The sequence below is a fragment of the Muntiacus reevesi genome, chromosome 16 (assembly GCF_963930625.1).
Source record: "Muntiacus reevesi chromosome 16, mMunRee1.1, whole genome shotgun sequence".
NCBI classification, from domain to species: Eukaryota; Metazoa; Chordata; class Mammalia; order Artiodactyla; family Cervidae; genus Muntiacus; species Muntiacus reevesi.
In genome coordinates this window covers 43491499-43515399 of record NC_089264.1, presented here as the reverse complement: position 1 = coordinate 43515399, position 23901 = coordinate 43491499, and the positions used below count along the sequence as shown (strand labels likewise).

The following is a 23901-nucleotide window of genomic DNA, read 5'->3' as shown; positions in this document are numbered from 1 at the left end:
AAATGAAATGAAAAAATAAATCAACAGCACACCTAAGCTACTATATGAATTTAAATTCTAATGTAATTTAAAAGATTTAATTTTCCAACTGACAATGTCAAGGACTTACAGCTAAGAAACAAGTTTAAAGGAATAACATGCCACTAAATTCTGTATTAAAATGTACCCATCACACTGTAGCATAGAGGAAAGCCAGAATGAAATGTGACTTGTTTATCAATAATTATGAAATAGTCTTTGAAAGCTGTAACTGTCTAGGGTTTTTCTTTTTTCTTTCCAACATTATAACAGTGAAGCAACAACCTCCATTAATTCAGCACTATCCATTTAAATCAAATAATGACACTCATTACTATAAGCTACAAGTAAACCACCAAACCAAAACTATCACTACTATCTTTGGAATGCTGAAATAGATTTAATTCACTTCCTTGTCATTTGGATAAGAAGAGGTGATAGACAACAGATTCAATGAATTCCACAGTCAAGAGGGGCCTCCCTGGTGGCTTGGTTACTAAAGAATCTGCCTGTAACGCAGGAGACCCAGGTTTGATCCGATCCCTGGGTAGAGAAGATCTCCTAGAGAAGCAAATGGCTATCCACTCCAGTATTCTTGCCTGGAAAATTCCATGAACAGAGGAGGCTGGCAGGCTACAGTCCATGGGGTTGCAGGAGTCGGACACGACCTAGCATCTGAGCAATCAAGAAAGTTATATTATCTTGGAATAAATACACTAGAAAAATCACTGTATGAAAATCATCAAATTTATAAACAAGCTCATCTTTCAGTATACAATTTCAAGTTGTGGTCTCCTTCCCTATGACAGTCTTCTTTTTCCTCTATCTCCTCTCGTGCCATTTTCTCTTCCAGAAGTTTTGGAAAAAGCCAGTTGCAATTGAGTGCCAAGTGGCAGAACTAAGAAGCTAAGGAGGTAAGAAGCAGAGACTGGAGTGAACCAGGGGCTAAGTGAATCCAGGCAGTTCTTGCACAGGGGCAACTGGAGCAGAGTGGCTGAGGAGATGTGCAGTGAGAACAAGTATGTGGCCACCTTGGTCAGTCAAAATACAGTACAAGATAAAGAACAGAAAAACAGCAAAGGGGAAAGGCTTAGAGCTGATTGTCTGTGAAGCAAACTGGCAGCAGCACTCCCAGGCCTGGGGCTGCGAGATTTGTATTCTTCATCTAAGCCCACAAAAACAGGGGGAGAAAAGTATTTTAAAAAAACAAAGTGAATGTAACTTCAAAAGGCAGCAGAGTGACATAAACACAAAAGAATAAAAGACCAGCATAAATCTCTCCCCGCACCCAAAAACTAGACTCAGCTCAGGTACTCAATGTGTCTCAGCCATTAGCTACGGGTAAATTATTTAATCTGTGCCTACATTTCAGTGAGTAACTACTTTAGAACATATGATTAACAAAGTCTTTTCCAGATCTGAAGTTTTCTGAACCTAATGGATTTAACAATTTTTGTCACACAGGATGCAGTTACTTTCTATCATGTTATTCCACAACAAGAAGAGGACAACGTACCAGAATATAAATAAGAGGATATAGAATCGTAGTCTGGTATCCCTACAGACCACACTTCGCCATCATCTTTCATTAAATCCAAGAAGAAACTAATTCCCAATCTTCTTTAAAATGATCCACAAATTCTTAAGAAAAAACAAGGCCTAAAATCTAAGACTTCACTTTAAATACACTCAGCAGTGGGAAATTTGATCATCTGTCAATTTTACTAAGCTTCACTTCAGCTTCATTTCAAGGGACATACTCTAATGCCATTACACTTCCTGTTTTTCAACATTCTAAGTTAGGTTTCTATCTGCTATATGTTTCATATCCCACTTCAGTAAGTACAGTACAAAACTGGCAGAGAGCTGAACGTGAATGAATCCAGGGGGTCATTTTATCAGTGGGCTCTACACAGAAAAACCAATCTAGCTGAAAGTCAGCTTTATTTATCACTTAAACTAAGTGCCACCTAGTGGCAAGTATTATATTTTACTAAATCCACTCAAGTCCTGTTCATTCGGCAAGTATTGTACAATCTAACCAATAGCAGTTGCTGCTTCACAATTATGCAACATAAGTAAAATACTGATCCAGTTCTTATGAAGCTTACTGATAGATTAGATAAATGGATATAGACAGAGAAAAAAGATAATACAGATATATTTACATACTTGCAGAAAGATGTCAAATGTTACAAAAGTATGCAAAAATACTCAGTATTTACTTAAAAGCTGATGAAAACAGACTCTCAGTTCTTTTTTTTTCCAGGCTCTCAGTTCTGTAGGTGCTCTTATACCTGTTCACCTCACTCAAACTTTCCCATTTGTAAATACTCAGATAGCTAGGTTTCAGTAGATCCCCTGGAGAAGGAAAAGGCTACCCACTCCAGTATCCTGGCCTGGAGAATTCCATGGACCATATATTCCATGGGGTCACAAACAGTCAGACACAGACTGAGTGACTTTCACTTTCTCCAGTTAGTGGGTAGATCAGGAGCTCAGTACAGAACTATATAATTTTTTGCATGAAAAATTTCCTCATATTCAAACCAAAAGTTAAATGATTTGAAAAAGTATGCTGGACACTATGGAGACAATAAAAAGTTCAGTGGTTGCCACGATGGGATAAGGGAAGAAGAGAAAATTGGAGAGGCAGGGCACAAAGGGTTTTACAGGGCAATGAAACTACTCTGTATGCTACTACACGGGAGATACATTTGCACGTATATTTGTCCAAGGGCTTCCAGGTGGCTCGGTGGTAAAATATCTGCCTGCCAATGCAGGAGCCACAGGAGATACAGGTTCAATCCCCGGGTTGGGAAGATCCCCTGGAGGAGGAAATAGCAATGCACTCCAGGATCCCTGTGGGATAATCCCATGGACAGAGGAGCCTGGCAAGCTACAACCCATGGGGTCACAAAGAGTTGGACATGACTGAGCATGCACACACACACACACGCACTTGTCCAAACCTACAGAATGTACCCCAGTGTACAGTGAACTGCACTGTAAACTATGGATTTGGGGAGATATAACGTGTCAATGTAAATTCATCAATTATAACAAATACACTGCTTTATTGGGGGATACTGATAATAGAGGTGATTTGTGTGGGGGCAAGAAGTACACGGGAAATAGTCCCCTCAATTTTGCTGAACCTAAAACTATCCTAAAAAAAAAAAAGTTCCATTTAAAAAAGAAAAAAAAAAGCAATTCCCTGGTGGTCTAGTTGTTAGAGGACTCAGCACTTTCACTGCTGAGAAACAGGTTTGATCCCTGATGAGGGAACTAAGATCCCACAAGCCATGCAGCACAGTCAAAAAAAAAAAAGTATGCTGGAAAAATAAAGCAAGATCTTAGTGCATCAGCACTTTTCTAAAAAGAGAATATACCTCTGTTACAAAAGAAGTTATTTATAATAATAAAAAAATCTGTAACACTGATTCCCTATTTTATAAGGCAACTAATATTGCAGTTATATAATACGATCTTTATCATGTAATTTAAAAAAATAGGGTTTCACAAAGCTATGGTTCCCTCACAGCTCAGTTGACAAAGAATCCGCCTGCAACACAGGAGACCCCGGTTCGATTCCTCGGTTGGGAAGATCCGCTGGAGAAGGGATAGGCTACCCACTCCAGTATTCTTGGGTTTCCCTTGTGGCTCAGCTGGTAAAGAATCCACCTGCAATGTGAGAGACCTGGGTTCGATCCCTGGATTGGGAAGATCCCCTGGAGAAGGGAAAGGCTACCCACTCCAGTATTCTGGCCTGGAGAATTCCATGGACTGTATAGTCTATGGGGTGGCAAAGAGTCAGACACTACTGAGCAACTTTCACTTCAAATCAATAAACATTTTTCCTAGTTATATAAACTGAGAAAAAAATTCTTATTCATTTATAAATCTAACTAACACATACACAAAAAACATTAGTTCTAGAGCTAAGTTAAAAATATTGAATATAGAAAAGAAAGCATGTGTGGGGAATTCAAAAGGGTCAACTTGATTGTCAAGTGTATTCCATCTCACATCCAACTAGTGCAGCATTTTCACTGCAAGCCTTCTGCAACTTAGGATACCTAAGAAGCAGTAATTTCTTTTTGCTTTTGTAAACTTAAATAATTTCAATATTCCCAAAACTGTCATGAACTTAAAACCCGACTGAACAGTTGTCATGCTTATCACTCTGCACTGTCTAAACACAACAAACCTACACAAACATTTATACAGGTAACTAATTACAAACAATTATACAAACCAAGCCAGAGTGCCCCGAATACTTGTTTTTTTCCCCAGTAGTAAACTGTGTTCAGGAAATGCATTACCCTTTTCACACCATTAGGTTATCATTTCACTTCCTGAAGCAGAAGCAGGCCTAATGAGGCATAAACGATATCATGATGTTGTGCCAGGCCTACAGGGCATCCAGAACTGTCGGCAGGGTGTGAGAGATGGTAGCAATCGGACATTCAACATTCCTTCATCATTATGGCTGTTCAAGCAGAGACTAGAGCAACAAGAAGCAGACCCAAAAAAACTGGGGATGACTCCAGGATAACATGCATGGTCAAGCAATAATGTACCAAATACGTCTGCTCAAAGTACCAAGGAACATATTCCAAGGACTGTGGTCCTCAACACTAAATACACTGCTCCTTTCTAAAACATGACCCACAAACCACAGGTTGCAAGATAAAAAGGTTCATCTTGAATCCTGACTGCAAAAGGTTACCAAAAGAAACTGATTACTACAATTAAAGCATTCGTACACAGAACTTTACAATTTACAAATTACTTACACATACACTGTTTTATCTGACGCATATTTTACCTTACTTGATAGAAAGTGTGCCTGGCAGATAAATACAACAAAAAATATCATTCGTTATTTTATAGAGATAGAACCTGAAGCTTGGAGAAATTATCTGTGAGTAATTTGTCTACAAAGCCTGAGTATTCCTGAAGATTATCAACTTATTTGGCTCAAGGACATGGATGCCCAAAAAAGCAGTCTACAGAGTCTTAAGGTTTAATATATGTCCCTATGCATATAAGAAGTATTTAAAACAATTAAAAATAATGTAAACTTGTGAGAAGCACTGAATAGTCAACTATACAAAAAAACAAAATACGATATGTAAGCCTGTCAGTTTGTACAAACAATACACTATTTTCTAATAATCCAAAGGAGCTTTTGCCTAAGAATTGTACTGCAGTGTTCTCAGGGGCTATGGGCTGCCTTCAGCTGAAAATATCAATTCCTTTGGGTATTTCAGCAGCTAAGTTCCTTACAGAATCAACATATTCCCTGTACACATCAAATTCTGCTTACACGAACTATGTTGTATCAAGGCTTCAAAGTCCTCCAAGTTTCTTGTTCAAAAAACTTTTTACTGAGCCCCATCATGTTCTAGACACTCTTTTGAGTATAAGCATATATTAAGAAAAAAACTTGTGTTATCTGCCATCAGGTAACCAACAGTCTTAAAGTATGATAGACAATTACAATTCAGTATGACACTTACAAATGAATTACACCTGGTTCTTTAAGAATACATGCAGAGGCACTGAACCCAGCCTGGTGAATCCAGTTAGAATATCCTCAGACCCAAATCTACTAACACCAGCACTTGTCAAGCACATGGATATATTAAACTGCTAACTGAGCCCAAGCAAGGAACTCCAAATTCTTAAATATAGCTGGAGAATTGAATATGAAGGGACAGAAAGGCAAACAGTCCCACTGAAGAAAAGGTAAATGAAATAATTATAGAGGACCTACATGCCATCCTAACATTTTTTTGAGCACCTGCTTTGTACCAAGCATCCTAAAATGTTTTCTTGCATTTACTTTTCACAGCAACCTACTGAACTAAGAATAATTACCCTGCAACTCATGGAGGAGGCAAGGAGAGGTGAAATCGCTTGTCAATCTTACTGAGGTTGTGGCAGACAAAATAGGAACCCAGTTCAGATTAAATCATAAAAGTGAGCTCATAAACTCTGCACTCAGCTGCCTCTCTTAACGAAAGCTGCTAGGGGGAGCCATTGAAAGGTTTTTAAACTAAGGAGTGAAGTGATCAGATTCACTCTTCAGAAAGACTATGTGTAAGTTGGACACAGAGGGTGCGTCTACAAGCAGAAAGAGAAAGCCGCAATGTCTATAGTAAGACAGGTGAGAACGATGACAGCATGAACTGTCGCAGTGAGGATGAAAGAGACAGATTCAAGAGTTTTTCAGGAGAGAAAATTATCAGTTCTTAGTGATTAAATGTAAAGGATTAGTTTTAGAGAGAACACCTGGTTTGCAGAACTAATGGGACGTGACATCACCTACCAGGAACAGAGAAGCAACAGGTTTTGTTTGTTCAATAAATATCTACAGTGTCTCCCAAATGCAAGACTTTCCTAGGCCAAAGGTCAAGTCCAAAATTAAGGTCCTGCTTGTTGGACAATATTGAGAGTAAATGACAAAGCATTAAAAAATATATCAGGTATACTGAAAATTAGTTGTTACTATTAACATTCTGGTCTAGTCTAGTGAAAACATTTTGTGCTACCATTTTAAAAAATTACTACGTGCAGAAAACAAATCAACAGAGGAAAAGCATCCTACAATTTTAAATGCTATTACATTTGAATCTGACAGATCTTCAGTCTCTTACACAACACACACATACACACACCACCTTGTAATTTGTTTTACTTATCCATGTCCCTTTTAAAAAAAAAGAATCGATTTTACTACCCAAACTATAGTACATATTCAAGGGGTTTTCATTCTATCACCACTGTGATTTCCCAAGAACTTAGTTCATAACCTTCTACGTGATTTTCTATAAAATATGACATACTTCACATCAGCTTATTTCAGTGTGAAAGTGAAGTCGCTCATCCAAGTCTGACTCTTTGTGACCCCATGGACTGTAGCCTACCAGGCTTCTCCATCCATGGGATTTTCCAGGCAAGAATACTGGAGTGGGTTGCCATTTCCTTCTCCAAGAGATCTTCCCAACCCAGGGACTGAACCCAGGTCTCCCGCATTGTAGGCAGACACTTTACCGTCTGAGCCACCAGGGAAGTCCAATTCTTATTTCAGGAAGAATTCCTAGATTTTTAGCCACCCCTTTCATCCAAAGATGCTTTCTGCAAATCCTAAAGCACAGCAGTCCTATGCATATGTGATGTGGCAAGTTACTACAATTCCCATTTTACTACATAGTTAGGAAATTGGCCCAGGGGAAGCAGAGTAACTTGGAAATAATCACAAAACCAGATGCCAAAAATAACAACTTTTAGTCAATCCATGAGAAAATACTGCCCCTAGTTGAAATAACATTAGATTTCGTATTAGGAGGAAGCAAAATATAAAATCATGTTTTAAAGCAAAGTCCTAGGTTTTTAAGATACATCTTTAAAAATGACTGCATACTACAATTAAGATTTGCAAAAACTTTCAAATACCATTTCCTCCCTAATACTTTGTCCATCAAGAGTGGCAAAGAAAAAAAAAAAAAAAAGAGTGGCAAAGATTATTTAATGAATTACAGCCGGCAAGAGTGGCTTCCCCTCTCCCCAAATTATTATCTTAGCCACTTAAGATACTTGTAGAAATCTGCTGGAATAGAACCACAGGTAAGTTTTAAACTTATTTAAAAACCGTATGTTAGAATAGTTGTGAAAATAGTCTAAGTGGGTCTCTCATACTTTTTCCTGAAAATATACTCTACAGACCCATCTGCAATTTGCATGCACAATACATTTAAAGCTTTAATAGTCAATAATCTGAAAATTTCCCAATCACAACTCATGCTGTATGTTTCCAAATATACTGTTTGATATAATTTAATAAAGGTGCTGTTTTATTTGGTCACGAATAAAGGTCTCACACAATTTAGAAACAAAAAAACACAACTTGATTTTTTAAAGTTGCTTTTATGTTTGTGTTCTCATTCTTATCTGCACAAGTCAGAGCAAAATACCTTTCATTAATACAAGGCATTTACACTTTGCTTGCAGTCAGAAAACAACAGTGTGTGCTCAAGATTTTACTTTCAAAAGAATGAGTTTGCACTAGGAACAAATAAAGAAGACAAAATGATTGTTGGTGGAATCCACTCATGGAACCCAGACTGCAAATTTTCACACATGCCTCACGTATCAATTATGAAAGGTGATTTTCAGTTAATTAAAATTAAACTAATTCAAACTAATTCTAATCACGGCCTTAAAAAAATGCTTTCCACAGCACCAATATTCCTCATACTTGTACATCCTCTACTAGTAGCACTTCTCATGGTTTATAAATGAAAAGACACTCCAAATGATTTTACAGACAACATATCTTCTAAAGTAATGATCAACTAGTGGGGGGGACACCGTTCTGAACAATATATTCAGTCTAGTAACATCGCAAAATCTAATACCTATTATATCAGGCACCAGAATATTTAGGCAACATTTAAGTACACCAGACCACCTTCCCCCAACTCCCACACAAAACTCCAAGCTTTTAATATTTCCATAACAATAAGCACTCTGAACAAATTAAAGCTCTTTTAACACTAGAAGCCCTTTTACCTTAAAGATTATCACTTAAATGTCTTTTAACGGAATTTGATGAATGCATTCCACAAGATTCTAGAAGCAGTATTCATCAACCCAAACAGCACTCTTAAACGCTTTCCTCATTTCAACTTCAAAGATGAGGCAGAAGGGCTGTCATAAATCTAGAGGCAAAAGCACATAACTGTAAACTATCTAAAAATTAAGAAAAGGTAAAACAGTTGTATCAAATTCCAAAGCAGCAAAATTCCCTCCCTTTTCCCTTGCAAAGTGGGAGTTCCTGGTAAAATAACTGAACTCTAAATCTAGACTCTTGAAAATGCTGAAATTCTCCACCCCAGCATTCACAAGTTTTTCAACACCAAAATGCACTCAACTGCTATACACACACCAAAGGAATATCCAACATGAAAACTGAAAGTATTCTCACGTATCAACAAAAAAATACACCTTGCGCCTCTACAACACCCTCAGTTAATCCAGATGCAAAGCTACGACAGTCGCCCTTGGCCTAGGCCGTCAGAAACCTTGGGGCGGGCGGGCGCGGGGGGGGGGGGGGGCAATAATCAAGAGACCAAGATCTTTTTCTAGTGTTTTCAATTAAGTTTTCAAGCAAAAACAACCAGGCGCCTAAAGAGACCGCGAAGAAAACTGCAGATATTGTAATCCCGAGAGAAAGGGGTGGTAGGGAGGTGTGCACGCAATCCCGAGAGAAAAGGGTGCCGGAGAGGAGGAGCGCCAAGGAGGAAACTTAAGTATCCGCACGCATCTCTGAGACCCACAAAAACAACAACAAACCGTAGGGTCTGTCTTCTCGTAGAAACACCAGATGGAGTCCCCGGGGCTGAGACAGTTCAGCCGACAAACACCGTAGGTAGTGGATAAATCAACCGATGATGGGAGGTGAAAGGGGTGCCAAGCAAATAAGCCACTGGATGGGGGAGACAAAGCCTCCGGGGGTAATCACGGACCAACCAGAAAGGTGAGAGGGAAACGCTCCAAAGAAATACAGCAATAAAAACTGAAAGATAGAAATCTGGTGCCTGGGCTGAGGCAGGTCACTAAGCTACCTAATAGAGAGGGGGACAACAAAGGGGTCCGGGAGGAAGGACAGCTGAGGGAAGGAGAAAGGATGCGGGGCGCGACGGGTCGGACAAAGCGCCCAGGGCGGCGAAACAAAGGGCCGGGGGTAAAGAGTAGCGGGGGGCAACGGAGAAAGACAAAGCGCACGGGACCGGGGGCACTAGCCCGGCGAGACGGCGACGACGGCCCCGAGGAACAAAGCTGCGCGGGGCTGGGAGGCAGGGCCGGCGAGCGGCGGCGCGGAAGGCGCGCGGCGGGCACGGCGCCCGCGGGCCCCGCGCTCCCGGCCGCACACCCCGCGCTCCCGGCCGCACTCACGCCCGCACCCGCCGGCCTCGCCGCCGCCGCCGCCGCCCGCCCTCACGCGCCGGAGCCCGAGCCACGGCGGCGCAGAGCGGGCAGCGCACGGCCACACGCCGCCGCCGCCGCGCTCGGCGCACGCGACACCGCCCCCGCGGCTCCCGGACGCCAAGCGTGCCGCGGCCCTCGAACCCGCCGCCAGCCGCGGGGTGCTGGACGCCCGCAACTTTCCCGGTTCCCTGCGCTCGGATTCCCCAAGACTTACCCTGTCACAACAGGCGCCATCTTCCACAAACTCTCGCCAAAACTCCAACCCTCGCGAGATTCCCCCGACGCCTTCCCTGGTCCCTCTCCCCCGCCCCTTCCCTTTTTCCTCACTCCTCGATTCCACCCAGCCCCCGCGCTCCTTTTCCCCTCGCAGCAGCCGCAAAGAGCCAGACGCCTCGCGCCGCCAACAGCTTAGGGGATCCAGCTCGCTGCCTTCCCTGGAAACCTACCCAAGCGATGGAGCATGCGCAGGCGGCTCCTCCGCAGGCGAACCCTCCATCTGGTCCATAGGGAGCGCTCCGGTTATCCGGGTTTTGGGACGCGCCCTGAGGGACGTACGTGGAGACTGAGGAAAACCGGAGGGGATTACAGGGGGACGGGGAATGGAGGGGTCAGGAGGCGGAGCCCAGGATAGAGAGGAGGGGTCCTGGGAAAATCTGCCGCGTTTCACAGGCCTAGATGAAACACCTCCTCAAATGGGTGTTTTCCAAGTGGCTTCCCGCTCTCTTTAGTTCCCAGCCCTTTTCATTCATTCACACGTTCATTGGACGCCTTCTTTATGGTCATGTCTGCGTTAGGTACTGGAACTACAAAGATGCCTGGAGTTCGGAGGAGTAACAAACCAGGAACTTAGTTCATTCGACCCCCTGGGTAGCAGACAGACAAGGTTACAACGTGGTCCGAGCCACCAGATCTCTGTATATGAAAAACTTTTTTGAGGTTGAACTCTACTGCCTTAGCTTTCTTCTCCTTGGGTGTGAAATAAGGTCAGGCCAAGGCCTCTGGCAAAGTCATCACTGCTGTGTCCACCTTGCATACAGACGCCGGGGCGCTGCGAAGCTTTCTCCAGAGGTGAAAACTGTACTGTAATTGAAAGCCACCACTGCCCCAGCCAGCACATAACTCAGAGGTTCTACTTGGGCAGGGAGCTACCTGTCGCGTAAACCTCCCCAGGACCTCATCGCAGACCCAAGACGTGTGTGAACCCGGGTGGTATATGGGGACAGACTCTGACAAGGTCCTCCCGTGGGCCTGGCAGAGTGGAGGACACAGCTCGCTCCCCTAAGTGTATCTCAGGCGACCTAAACCGGGAAGCCGCCGAGCAAATTTGGCCCGTCTGGGCATACAAGAAAGGTGCAGAACTCTTTACCCGCCCTCCCAACCTGCAGCACCCCCTATCTCCTCCCCCCACCTTCCCCGCTTTGCCCTTTCAATTCCTAGAGATTCCCAGATCCAGCACTGCCTCCGCAGGGAGCCCCAAAACCCGGAGTACTGGAATCCACAGCCCGAAACCTGCTGAAGGCGCTGCAGGATTGGCGCGGCACGCGCGAGCGGCACTGCGCATGTGCCCAATGCGGGCAGCCCCGTCTCACGCTACACCTCCTTCCCACCGCCTTCCACTACTCGATTCAGACACAACACGGGCCGTGGGAAATTTCTTAAACCTCGCGAGAACGCGCCCACTGTTGTCTATGCCTTTGCCCCAAATCTCGCGGGGCCCAGGCGGGACAGGTGTTTGTCTAGTGCAGCTCCCAGCGCTGTTCGTGCCGCGCGTGCCCGGGCGGCGGGCGGGGTGGGAAGGGAGCGGCTCGCTGAGGAGGCGGGGCTGGGGGGCGCGTGGCGGGGAGCGCAGGGCGGAGGGCGGCTGGGAGGGGCCCGACGTCTCGCACACACAGGCCGCGTGACGCTTTGTGGAAGGAAAGTGGGGGTGGTGGAGGGGCGGATTCTAAAAGAAGGGGAAACCTGGAGATTAGAAACTCCTCCTGGTGCGGATGGTAAGAGGTCAGACTCGAGGGCAGGAGGAGCCCTAGGCCGCTCCCCGGGGAGGTTTCCTGTCGCCCTCCACGCGCCTGGTACTTTCCTAAAATGTGTTTGACGCCGCGCCCCCGGCCTCCGGGAGCTGACAGCCCCCAATGTCGCGTTTGAGTCATGCCTCTGAGTCACCCAGTCTGGCCACCACTTCACTTGCTTTAAAACAAGTTTGGATTCCCTTAGCTACTCTCTGATAGCAGTTGGGTGTTTTCTGTCTGAGGTACCCGCTGGTCTTGCTTGTTAGCTAGGGAAAAAGTGCTGCTCTCTGTGCTCTGACGTTGTACACTTGTATAGATTTCGCCTCCCATTCAAGGACGCATTTAAAAATTTGCTTCCCGTTAATCTTTTTTAGACTTCCCTGCTAGCTCAGACGGTAAAGAATCAGCCTGCAATGCAGGAGACCCCCGTTGGATCCCTGGGTCGGGAAATGCCCCTGGAGAAGAGAATAGCTGCCCACTACAGAGTTCTTGCCTGGAGAATCCCTTGGACAGAGGAGCCTGGAGGGCTGCAGTCCATGAGGTCGCAGAGTCTAACCTCTTTTTGCCTTTTGAAGTAATCCCTATGTATTAGTTTCTGTTCCCCTTTTTTTTTTTTTTTTTTCCTTTTCTCCAGTTATATGACTTACTGGTTTTGCTTTCCTTCACCTTTTTATGTGTTTGTTGAAATATTCATTTCGAATATCGAATTTTGGATATCATTTTATCAGGTGCTTTAGTCACAACTCTTAAGTGCATTCCTTCCTTTTGGATTGTTTGTCTAGTAAATTCCTTTTGAGATTCTTCAATCAGGCACTTTTGATATTGTCTTCGTGTGGTTTCTGTCTAGCCTGGCATTATCTCAGAACTGGTGTCTTGATGACATCGTAGACCCGCAAATGAAAAATTAAATTGAGTTTTTGAATTTGGGAAAACAGCGACTCCTCTAATACAGAGTTCATATTCTGCTAGTTATACCGTGGACAAGAAATCCAAGTTTTTTAATTGTTTTCAAGGTTATTAGTTGTGTGTGTGCATGCACATTTGCCTATTTGTTTGATTAAGTAGTTCACAAAAGGAAAGAGAAAATTTAAGAATCTTTAATGCGGTATCTCAATGCAAAGCTAATTTGGATTAGGCTTGCTTCAAGAGAACAGTGCCCATGGGCACACATTCCTTCAAAGGAATCAAGCCTTTATCCCAAGAAGGCATTACAGTCATGGTCTGGTCTAGGCTATTCATCTGATCTGGAACCATTGCCATCTAAGAGCCCTAGCCACAGAAAGTCACAGTAACCATGGTAACTCAAATTACACTCCCATTCACCCTAATACCTGTGTTCTTCCCCGTCCTGGTAAATGATATTCCATCCTTCCATTTAAGCCAAGAACCCTGGAGTCATTCTCATTTCCTTTCCTTCTCACATCCAACATTCAACCTAACAAAATCTTACTGGCTCCACCTTCAGAATAGACTCACAGTCCAAACACATCCACACCTCTATGGCAACCGTCCCAGTCTAACCCATTTCATTTCTCAACTGTTGTCCAGGAAGTCTAATAACTGGTTCTGCCTTCATCCATTTTGCCTTTTCTCAGTCTGTTTTCAGTAGACAATTCAGTGTAACTCTCTAGAACTCTCCAATGGCTTTCCTACTTTCCTATGAGGCCTACTACCCAAACCCCATACCTCAACCTCATCTCTTCCCCTTGCTCATTGAGCCCCAACTAGCATCATTCCTTGTGTTCCTGGGATGCACCAGGCGCACCCTCAACTCCTATCTTTGCTCTTTTCCCTAGATGCCTTATAGATCCTTCCTTTACTGCTTTCAGGTCTTTGCTTAAATGTCACCTTCTCAGCGAGCCCTTCCATGACCTCCCTTCACAAAAGTAACATACTTACTTCTTACTCCCTATTCCCTCCTTCTTTATTTTTCCCATGGTCCTATTGTAAACTAACATGCCATACATCAGATCTGTGTATTGTGTCTGTTAGCTGCCTACCTCCCCCCATTCTAATCTTAACATGAGCAGGGACTTTAGTCTATTTTGCTTATTGTTCATACCTTGGCCATCAGAACAATGCCTGCTGCAGGATAGATGCTCAGTAAGTATTTTTAGAGTGAACAGGATGTCTTCCACTGCTAGAATAGATTAGAAATATTCTGAAGACTCACTAAGCCTTCTAGGCTTCAAAAGAATATCGAGGCTAGGTCAGTAGTGAATACCCCACTGCCATCTTGCCTGGGGAAGGCCTATAGAGCAAACACCTCTGTTAACTTTTTGCAAAAAAACAATTCTTACTCCTGAGTTAGGCCAGTAGGTGCGCCTACACTTACCTGAAGTGTTTCCTTTACTCTGCATTTTAGCTTCCCTCATAGCTCAGTCAGTAAAGAATCTGCCTGCAATGCAGGAGACCCAGGTTTAATTCCTGGGTCAGGAAGATCTCCTGGAGATCTTGGCAACCCACTTCAGTATTCTTGCCTGGAGAATCCCATGGATAGAGGAGCCTGGCAGGCTACAGTCCATGGGGCTGCAAGAGTCGGACACAACTTAGCGACTAAACCACCACCACCACCACCAGGAAAGAAAACGTTATTGGCAGGATGTAAAGAAACAGGCATTCTCATCTGTTGCTAGTGGAGTGAAAATGGGTATGCTGTGCTTAGTCACTTCAGTCGCATCCGACTCTGTGCGACCCTGTGAACTGTATCCCACCAGGTTCCTCTGTCCGTGGGATTCTCCAGGTAAGAATACTAGAGTGGATTGCCATTCCCTTCTCCAGAGGATCTTCCCAACCCAGGAATCAAACAGACATGTCATATCTAACCTGCATTGGCAGGCGGGTTCTTTACCACTAGCACCACCTGGGAATCATAATCTTTATGAAAACCATTTTGATAAAACTTATCTCTACCTATTAATCCTACAACTCTGTTTCTAGAAATCTGTCCTATGAATATACTCACATTTGTGAAATTACCTGTACATATTGTGTAGCATTGGTCTTCCCTTGTGGCTCAGCTGGTAAAGAATCTGCCTGCAGTGTGGGAGACCTGGGTTCGATCCCTGGGTTGGGAAGATCCCCTGGAGAAGGGAAAGGCTACCTACTCCAGTATTCTGGCCTAGAGAATTCCATGGACTCGTCCATGGGGTCACAAACAGTTGAACACAACTGAGTGAATTTCACTTTCACTTTCATAGTGTAGCATTAGTGATGGTAGAGAATACCATAATAATCTAAAGGTCAATCAAGAGGTGTCTTATTTATTAAATATATATATATATTCATAGACTCAAATAGTATGCATTTATTAATAAGCAGAGGGTGCTTTTTATGTAATTATATGGAAGGATCACAAAGTTTAAAAAAACAAGGTGCAAAATAATGATAGGTAAATAATACTTATTTGCCTGTATGTATCTAAAAGGGTTCTAGAAGGATACACGAGAAACTAATAATGACTGCTTCGCTATAAGGAACTCAACTGTTGGAGGATATAGGTGGAGAGGTGGCTTATCTTGGAACCTTTGAATTTTGTAGAAGCACACATATTTTTTTTCAAAATATAAAACATTTTAAAAGGGGAGGATGAAAGGGAATAAATGTGCAACAACAAAAAAATGATCAAAGTGTTTTCTTTTTCCCAACTGCTAGAAAATTATTTTCTAAAAAAAAAGAAAATTATTTCTAAAAAAAAGAAAATTATTTTCTAAAAGAAGTGATGTATATGATAATACCATCTCAGTAGAATTAAGAACTGCAGAACTGTCAGGACTTAATCCCGATCATCTGGTAACATTGAGTCCATTCAAGCAGCAAGTTCAGAGTCCCTACCACTCCATGTCAGATATCATCTTTTGTGGTTTACAAAGATGGGTAGTACAGAGACTTCAGGGGACGCCCCAGATAACAGAGTACATAGACCAGTTGCACGGTAATTTTAGGGTGGAGGCATGAGTTTAATGGCATTGGGGTACAGAGGAAGAAGCACCTAACATTTGCCTGATGGGCCCAGGGAAACCTTGCAGAGATGACTTTTGAACTAAATCTTAGTGGAGTGGGAGTTCAGAAGACAGTAAGAGGAGGAAGCATAAGAAGCACAGGAAACAGCATGTTCAGGCTCTGAGGTGTGAAAGAGCATCTTGTATTCAGGGGAACTCCAGGTGGTGCCTGTAGAAGCGGGGGTAGACAACCTAGGCAGGGTAACTAGAACGACCTGGTAAAAAGGTGGTCCTCACAAGTTGGTGGGTTCCACTCCCTAAGACGCTGAATAAGTAAATCTGTGCTGGAGCCCAGGAATAGGCGTTTCTAAGAAGACTGGTCAGGGATTCTGATGCACATTGTCCACGAATCAAACTTTGAGAATCTTTGTTGTAGGAGTTAGATGTAACCTTTCTTCAGGAGTTTCACATTAAAGGGAGCAGTGACATATAGTTCCTTGGTTAAAAACAATAAATGAAATATTTAAATATTAAGAAGAATAAGTTTGGGGGCTTCAGTATATATCCCCCTGGAGGAGGGCATGAACCCACTCCAGTACTCTTGCCTGGAGAATCCCCATGTACAGAGGAACCTGGCCGGCTGCAGTCCATGGGGTCGACTGAAATACTGACCACTGCACAGCACAGCACCAGTATATATCCGGTAGATACGTGAGGCAAATAGTGGCAACGAGATGAGCACATTTGTGAAGGGATCTTGTTTTGCTCTGATGGTTTAAACATAACAGACCTTTCAACATTGCTTTCATTCTAAGGTTAAGTTACATCAACTCATATTAATGAGACACACCAGACACTGAAAATTTTACTAGGCAGCCCCATGATGGAGAATACTTGTTCTAGTGCCACATTGCTTGGGTTCCAACTGTAGAACCTGAGGCAAGCTATTTAACCTACCAATACCTCAGTTTCCTTGCCTGTAAAATAGAGAATAGCAGCTAATTCATAGGGTTGTCATGACGATTCAAAGTGTTAGTTCTGTTGAAAGCACATGGAAAGATACCTGTAACATAGTTGCTATAGTAGTGTTCATTTTTATCAGTGTTATTTTTTATTTAATAAATGCATAAAATGCCTTCATCTCATGAAAATTCTTGTGAAGCATATCAAAATGTCTTTAATGCTTCAAGAATCAGTGTTAAAACAGCTAAACATAGAGATGATTTTGTCCAGATTGATGTTAATTCATTTCTTTATCATACCCATTCAGATATGGCAATGTCATTATTATTTAATTTCTAAAAGAGTCACATGTCCAAAAAGGTTAAGAAACCTGCTGTAGATGGCCAACAAGAGCCTCTGAGGATGTAAAGCAGGTCTTGATGTGATCAGATTGTGGAGTGGCTGTGAGCCTAAGAAAATTTTCCTGATAACTTGTTAGAAACTGAAAGCCTTTTACTTCACAAAAGTCTCTTAACTCATGGTTTTCATTCATCCTGATGCCTCCCTTTTTAATGAAAGTACCCCTTTCATTTCCTACTGTGTGCTAGTTAAGGTTAATAAAATGTATATGAGATTGGAAAAGTTTATTTTCCTTAAACACTATGCAGGTCTATAAGGAAAATAAACTCTAATTCTAGAATTAAAAGAAATAAAGACATCACTGAAAGTGAGTCATAGAGCAGGCTTCAGGAAGGTGAACTTGAGAAACAAAAATAAATATTTACCCTTTGCTTTCCAATTGTGTTTGATTTTAAATAGGATTCTTTGGCCCTGAGAATTTGATTTCTTTTTTCTTTCTTTTTAGGTCTGACTGAGTGACTGAACCGAACTGAACTGAAAGCAAAGCTTGAGGAGGGCGTGGCCACCACTCCAGTATTCTTGCCTGGTGGAGAATCCCATGGACAAGGAGCCTGGCAGGCTACAGTCCAAAGGGTCACAAAGAGTCCCAGACATGACTAAAGTGACTTAGCATGCTTTCACCCAAAACAAAGCTGAACATATGCAGCACTTCAAGAAAGTGAAAGAAGAAAAATTATAAACCATTTACTCTAATGATGTGATATGCAAATGGAATCAAATATACCTTTGGTAAGAAGAATGTGTACAAGTCATATAATTTTCTTTTTATAATATAAACAAGATAAAACAAGTAAACACTATCTATACAGGGACTTCCCTGGTGGTCCACTGGCTAAGCATCCACGCTCCAATACAGGTTTGATCCCTGGTCAGGAAACTGGATGCCACATGCTGCAACTAAAGATCCCACATGCCACAACTAAGACCTCACATAGTCAAGTAAGTAAATAAAAAGAAAAGAAGAAAAAAAACTACACAAAAATTAACACACTATATGATTTGTAAAATTCTAGTTGTGAAAGTTGCTCAGTCATGTCCAACTCTTTGCAACTCTATTGGCCTCCAGATGCAAACAAAGAACTGAGTCACTGGAAAAGACCCTGATGCTGGGAAAGATTGAAGGAGGGAGAAGAAGGGGCTGACAGAGGATGAGATGGTTGGATGGTATCACTGACTCAATGGACATGAGTTTGAGTAAGCTCCGGGAGTTGGTGATGGACAGGGAAGCCTGGCATGCTGCAGTCCATGGGGTCGCAAAGTCAGACACAACTGAGCGACTGAACTGAACTGAACTGAATTGTGAAAAGTGAAAGTGAAAGTCGCTCAATCATGTCCATCTCTGTGACCCCGTGGACTATACAGTCCATGGAATTCTCCAGGTCAGTACTGGAGTAGGTAGCCTTTCCCTTCTCCAGGGGATCTTCCCAACCCAGGGATCAAACCCAGGTCTCCCGCACTCCAGATGGATTCCTTACCAGCTAAGCCACAGTTACCTGTGTATAAAGAATGTATTTGAGTTTTGATTTTCTCAATGTTCCGCTTTGTTATATATCATATATTGTGGTTTTTTTATTCCATGTTGAATCAATGTTGAAGAGTCATAATTAGCAAAACAGCTGGGTTAGAAAGGAAAAAAGCTTTGGACTAACTCTGTCATTGATTCCTACCTCCACCACTAGCCAGCTAGCTAACTTTGGGCAAGCTAGCTAACCTTTCCTTATGTGCAAATGAGGAATGTAAAACCTATGGCTTACAACTATTTTGAAAATTATTTGAGATATTACATGAAATAACTGGGGACATAGTAAGTACTCAGTAAATGCTGTTTCTTTAGGAAATTCTACCACCCATGACAACGCTCAATTTTCTTTTCTATTAGATGGACTAAGACTCTCTGCCTTAGAGATTTGTTGCACAGATCAAATCAGGTAATTACATTGATAATTAAATGGCAAGCATTATCTTTAAATAAGTTTATTGTATTTATTTGGATTGGCACATTTATTTGTAAAAATTTGAGTATGGTTTTATAGCAAATCAATAGGGCAGAAAAAGACCCCTACATTTTCTCCCCTGGCCTGAGTTACTATTAACCTGAGGCATAAATGACCTTTATAAGTTTTTCAAAGAAAGCCTACTCAAAGGGTTTATTCTTTGTATCTGTGTTGTTCTGTGTCAGAGATAGTGTAATGATAAGTATCAGCTTGCAGATATGACCTTTGTGGCTAGCACCCTTGTCCAAAATAGACTAAGGACCAAGAAGATCAACTTTGGAAACAGTCTACTCAACAACCACTGACAAATAGTGAAAGATACCAGACAATTACCATCTTGTGAAATACCTAGCTCTGTCAAAGACAGCTATCAAAGACAGTGGAGAATCCCCGTGAACATCATAATGAGAGTTGTACATTGTCACTTTAAAAATCGTCATTATGTCAGTATGTTGATATTTTTTATTTTAATTAATTTAAAAAATTTAATTGTCACTATGTCAACAAATGGGAATTAAAGGAGAAACCTTGTGAAATGACTGCAGGGGAAAAAAAGATAATTTTTAAGTAAGCTATCAATAACTATTGAGTAAAAATGTAATTCAGTGCAATAGAAGAAATAGAAAAGTTTCATCTCAGTGTCATAATGATGTATTTAATTTCTAAAATGCATTAAAGAAACTGTATGTAAAGGAATCCTTAACAAGTTACATATTGGGGCTTCCCTGGAGGCTCAGATGGTAAAGAATCTGCCCGCAATGCAGGAGACCCAGGTTTGTCCCTGGGTTGAGAAGATCCCCTGGAGAAGGGAATGAAACTCCAGTATTCATGCCTGGAGAATTCTATGGAAAGAAGAGCCTGGGGGATTCCCATATTCCAACTGGTATTGTCCTACGGGTACTTTTTTTTCCCTTAAATGGTTATTTAACAAAATTCTACTGTGATTAGCTTTCTGTGGAAGATAAAATAAATTGTATCAAGGTGTTACTAATATAGTATCCCACTAGTGGAAAAAAACATTTCTCAAGATCATAGCTGCAAATTGCCTCCCATCTAAGTACTTTGAGAAGATTTGGAAATTTATGCATGCTTTTTTTTCCCCCCCTTTCTCCCAGCTTTCAAAACCCTTGGCTTAAATTCTACCCTCAGAATTACTTCTGACTTCAGTGAGAGTTTTAAACTATCGTTTGGGAGGAACATTTGGCTCTTGCTTTTTCAGGTCTAAAGTTCTCCAGAAATGTTCTTATGAAATGTGAATCTGATTTTCATCATGCAGTTTTACCTACATAGCATCATATTTTCCTTCACCAGCAAACACTAAGTATTTTATTTTTAACTAGCAAGGCTATATCTTTATTTGCATGGTACTTTCCAAGTTTCCAAAATAGGAAACAAATCACAGAATCTAGGCCAAAGAAAAGGACTTAAGAACTGAAAGAAAACTTCTGAAAAACAGATTACATACAGAAGTACTCAGTTTTATAAAACAGAGGATTTTTTAAAAGTCATATGCCAATCTAACATGCAGCAGAGCCGCATTCTGTTTAAAGGGGTACTGTGATATGCAGTTTGTGAAATGCCAATAATATTATTAAGTCTACACCATCCCAAGCCTTCTGACAAACACTGTCTCAGTCAGTCCTCAGGAGAAAGACACAGGTAGGCTCTCCGAGTGATGAGACTCAGAGAGCATCACTTGTACAAGTTACACTTCTAGAATTTAAGCTTGAGAGGTTTGTTTGGGCTTTTTTGATACAGAAATTTAAATCATTATATTATTACAACCTGTTAGAGAATATATTGTGTCATATACTCAGAGGAGAAGGGGACGACAGAGGACGAGATGGTTGGATGGCATCACTGACTCAATGGACATGCGTTTGGGTAAACTCCAGGAGTTGGTGATGGACAGGGAGGCCTGGCGTGCTCCGATTCATGGGGTCACAAAGATTCAGACACGACTGAGCGACTGAACTGAACTGAATACTCAGAGTATCAGATTATAATTTTAAAAATTATTTATAAAAATATAAGTTCTAAAGAATGCAGTAAGATTTATGTTTTAAAAGCCAGTAATATTACATATATATATATGTAAATCAGTCATATAAACTAGTAACAGTGAGTGGCTAAGGATAGGTAGCTGAGGCAGAGAGAAGACCTAATACTCTTGTGAATTTTTTTGCTATATTATTTTAAAAAATAATTCACCAAGGACATCACAAGAAAAGAAGCCTATGGACCCCTAAATATAAACACAGAAATGCTCAACAGAATTCTAGCAAACACTGAACAAAGCAGAAATAGAAGGGAGCTTCCTCAACCTGCTAAAGGCATCTATGAAAAATCCAGAATCAATGTCATTTTTAAACAGAAAAGATTGATATTCTCCCACTAACATGAGTAAGAAGACAAAGATTTCCATTAGAATCACTTGTATTCAACCTTGTACTGGAGATGCTACCCAAGCAATTTGGCAAGAAAATTAAATAAAGGGTATCCAGGTTGAAAAGAAGGATGAAAAATGTCTCTATTTGCAAATGATAGCATTGTATATAGAGAGAATTTTAAGGATTCCACTAAAAATGCATTAGACCTAATCCTTTTTGCTATATACATTTGCACTTGCTATGTAAGTTTAGCAAGTTTGCTGGATACAAAGTCAGTATTCAAAAATCAGTTGTCTTTTTGGGACTTCTCTGGTAGTCTAGAAGCAAAGACTCTGTGCTCTCAATGCAGGGAGCCTGGGTCAGTTCTCTGGTCAGGGAACTAGATACCATATGCCAAGACCTGGCACAGCCAAATAAATAAAATAAAATATTTTAAAATGATTGACAGACAGTAAAGAATATAAAAAAAAAATCAATTGAGACAGATTCCATTAGCATTAAAAAGAGTAAAATACTTAGGAGTAAATTTAACAGAAGGAAAGCTGTTCTTCTACTCTGAAAACTATAAAATATTGTTAAAAGATAATTTTAAAGATCTAAATAAGTAAATGGGAATCCATGTTCATGGATTGAATTTGATCTATAGAATCAACAAAATCACTATCAAAATCCCAACTGTACAGTTTGCAGAAATGGACAAGTTGTTCCTAAAATTCATATGAAGATTTAAGGAACCCAGAATAGCCAAACCAATCTTGGCAAAGAAAAACAGAGGTGGAGCAGTTATGCTTCCCCCTTTCAAAACTCACTATAAGACTGTAGTAATCAAGGCTGTGTGGTGCATGTATAAGGTAGAAATATAGTTCAATGGAGTAGCATTCAGAGTCTACACATAAACCCTCACATGTGTGATCAGTTGATTTCCATCAAGAGTACGAAAACAGTTCAGTGGGGAAAAAATAGCCTTCAACAAATGGTGCTGGAACAACTGGCTATCCACATGCAAAATAATGAACTTGGGTTCTAAACTTCACAACATATATTCCAATTACCTTAAAATGGATCATAGACTTAAATGTAAAAACTAAAACCATAAAACTCTTAAAGGAAAGGATATATCTTCATGAACTTGGATTAGCAATGGTTTCTTAGATATGACACCAACAAGCACAAGAACAGCAACAAAAATAAATTGTTCTTCATTAAAATTAAACTTCTGTACTTCAAAGCACACTCTCGAGAAGGTGAAAAAAACACCCCATAGAATGGGAGAGAATGTTGCAAAACATTTATCTGATAAGGACTAATATCTGAAATATATAAAGAATTCTTAAAACTGAATAATAGGATAGGCTATAATAGAAAAGAATATTAAAAAAGAATGCATATATGTACGAAAACTGAGTCAGTTTGCTATACAGCAGAGATTGGCACAACATTGTAAATCAACTATACTTTAAAAAAATTGAATAATAAAAACAGAAATAGCCCAATTTAAAAATGGGCAAAGGAGCTAAATAGATATTTCTGCAAATAAGACATGCAAATTGCCAGTAAGCACATGGAAAAATATTCAACATCATTAAGTATCAGAAAAATGCAGATCAAAACCACAATGAAATAAGATTTCATACCCGTCAGGATGGCAACAATCAAGAAGACAGATAATGGTGTGTTGTCAAGGATATAGAAACATTGTAACCCTTAGGCATTGGTGGTAGGAATGTAAACTAAAGAAGTCATTTTGCAAAACAGTCTGACAGTTCCTCAAAAGGTTAAAGATAGAGTTACCATATGACCAGCAATTCTCCTAAGTATATACCAAAGAGAACTGAAAAACATGTCCAAACAAAAACTTGTCCATGGATGATCAGGGCAGCATTATTTATAACAGGTAAAAAGTAGGAAAAAAATGTCCATTAACTGATGAATGGATAAATAAAATGTCATGTATTTATAAGATGGAACATTATTAGGCCATAAAAAGAAATGAAATACTGATACATGATGCAATGTGAATAAACCTTAAAAACACAATATATGAAAGCAACAAGTCACAAAAGGCCCCATATCATATGATTCTGTGTATGTGAAATATCTTGAATAGACAAAACTACAAAGAAAATAAATTAATGGTTGCCTAGGTCTAGAGGGTATAGGGTGGGGTGTGTTGTGAGTGACTGCTAAAAGT

General features: G+C 41.0%; 1 protein-coding gene across 14 annotated transcripts in view; it reads right to left on the bottom strand.

Moving 5' to 3' along the window:
* RBPJ (recombination signal binding protein for immunoglobulin kappa J region) overlaps positions 1–23901 on the bottom strand; it is a 230795-nt gene that overhangs the window by 99062 nt on the left and 107832 nt on the right. For 5 of the 14 annotated variants that reach the window (XM_065907076.1, XM_065907084.1, XM_065907083.1 and 2 more), the window contains exons 1-2: positions 10232–10306; positions 8599–8747 (exon numbers count right to left, since the gene is read on the bottom strand). The exons of 3 other annotated variants lie outside the window; for them this stretch is intronic. Coding sequence is in view for 1 of the 11 variants with exons in the window: in XM_065907073.1 (XP_065763145.1) it covers positions 10232–10251 (20 nt within the window). In the remaining 10 variants the exon portion in view is untranslated. Of the gene's footprint in view, positions 1–8598; positions 8748–9381; positions 9908–10231; positions 10340–10463; positions 10485–23901 lie in introns of those variants that run through there. 6 more of the 14 variants (XM_065907079.1, XM_065907086.1, XM_065907077.1 and 3 more) reach the window with 5 other exon arrangements.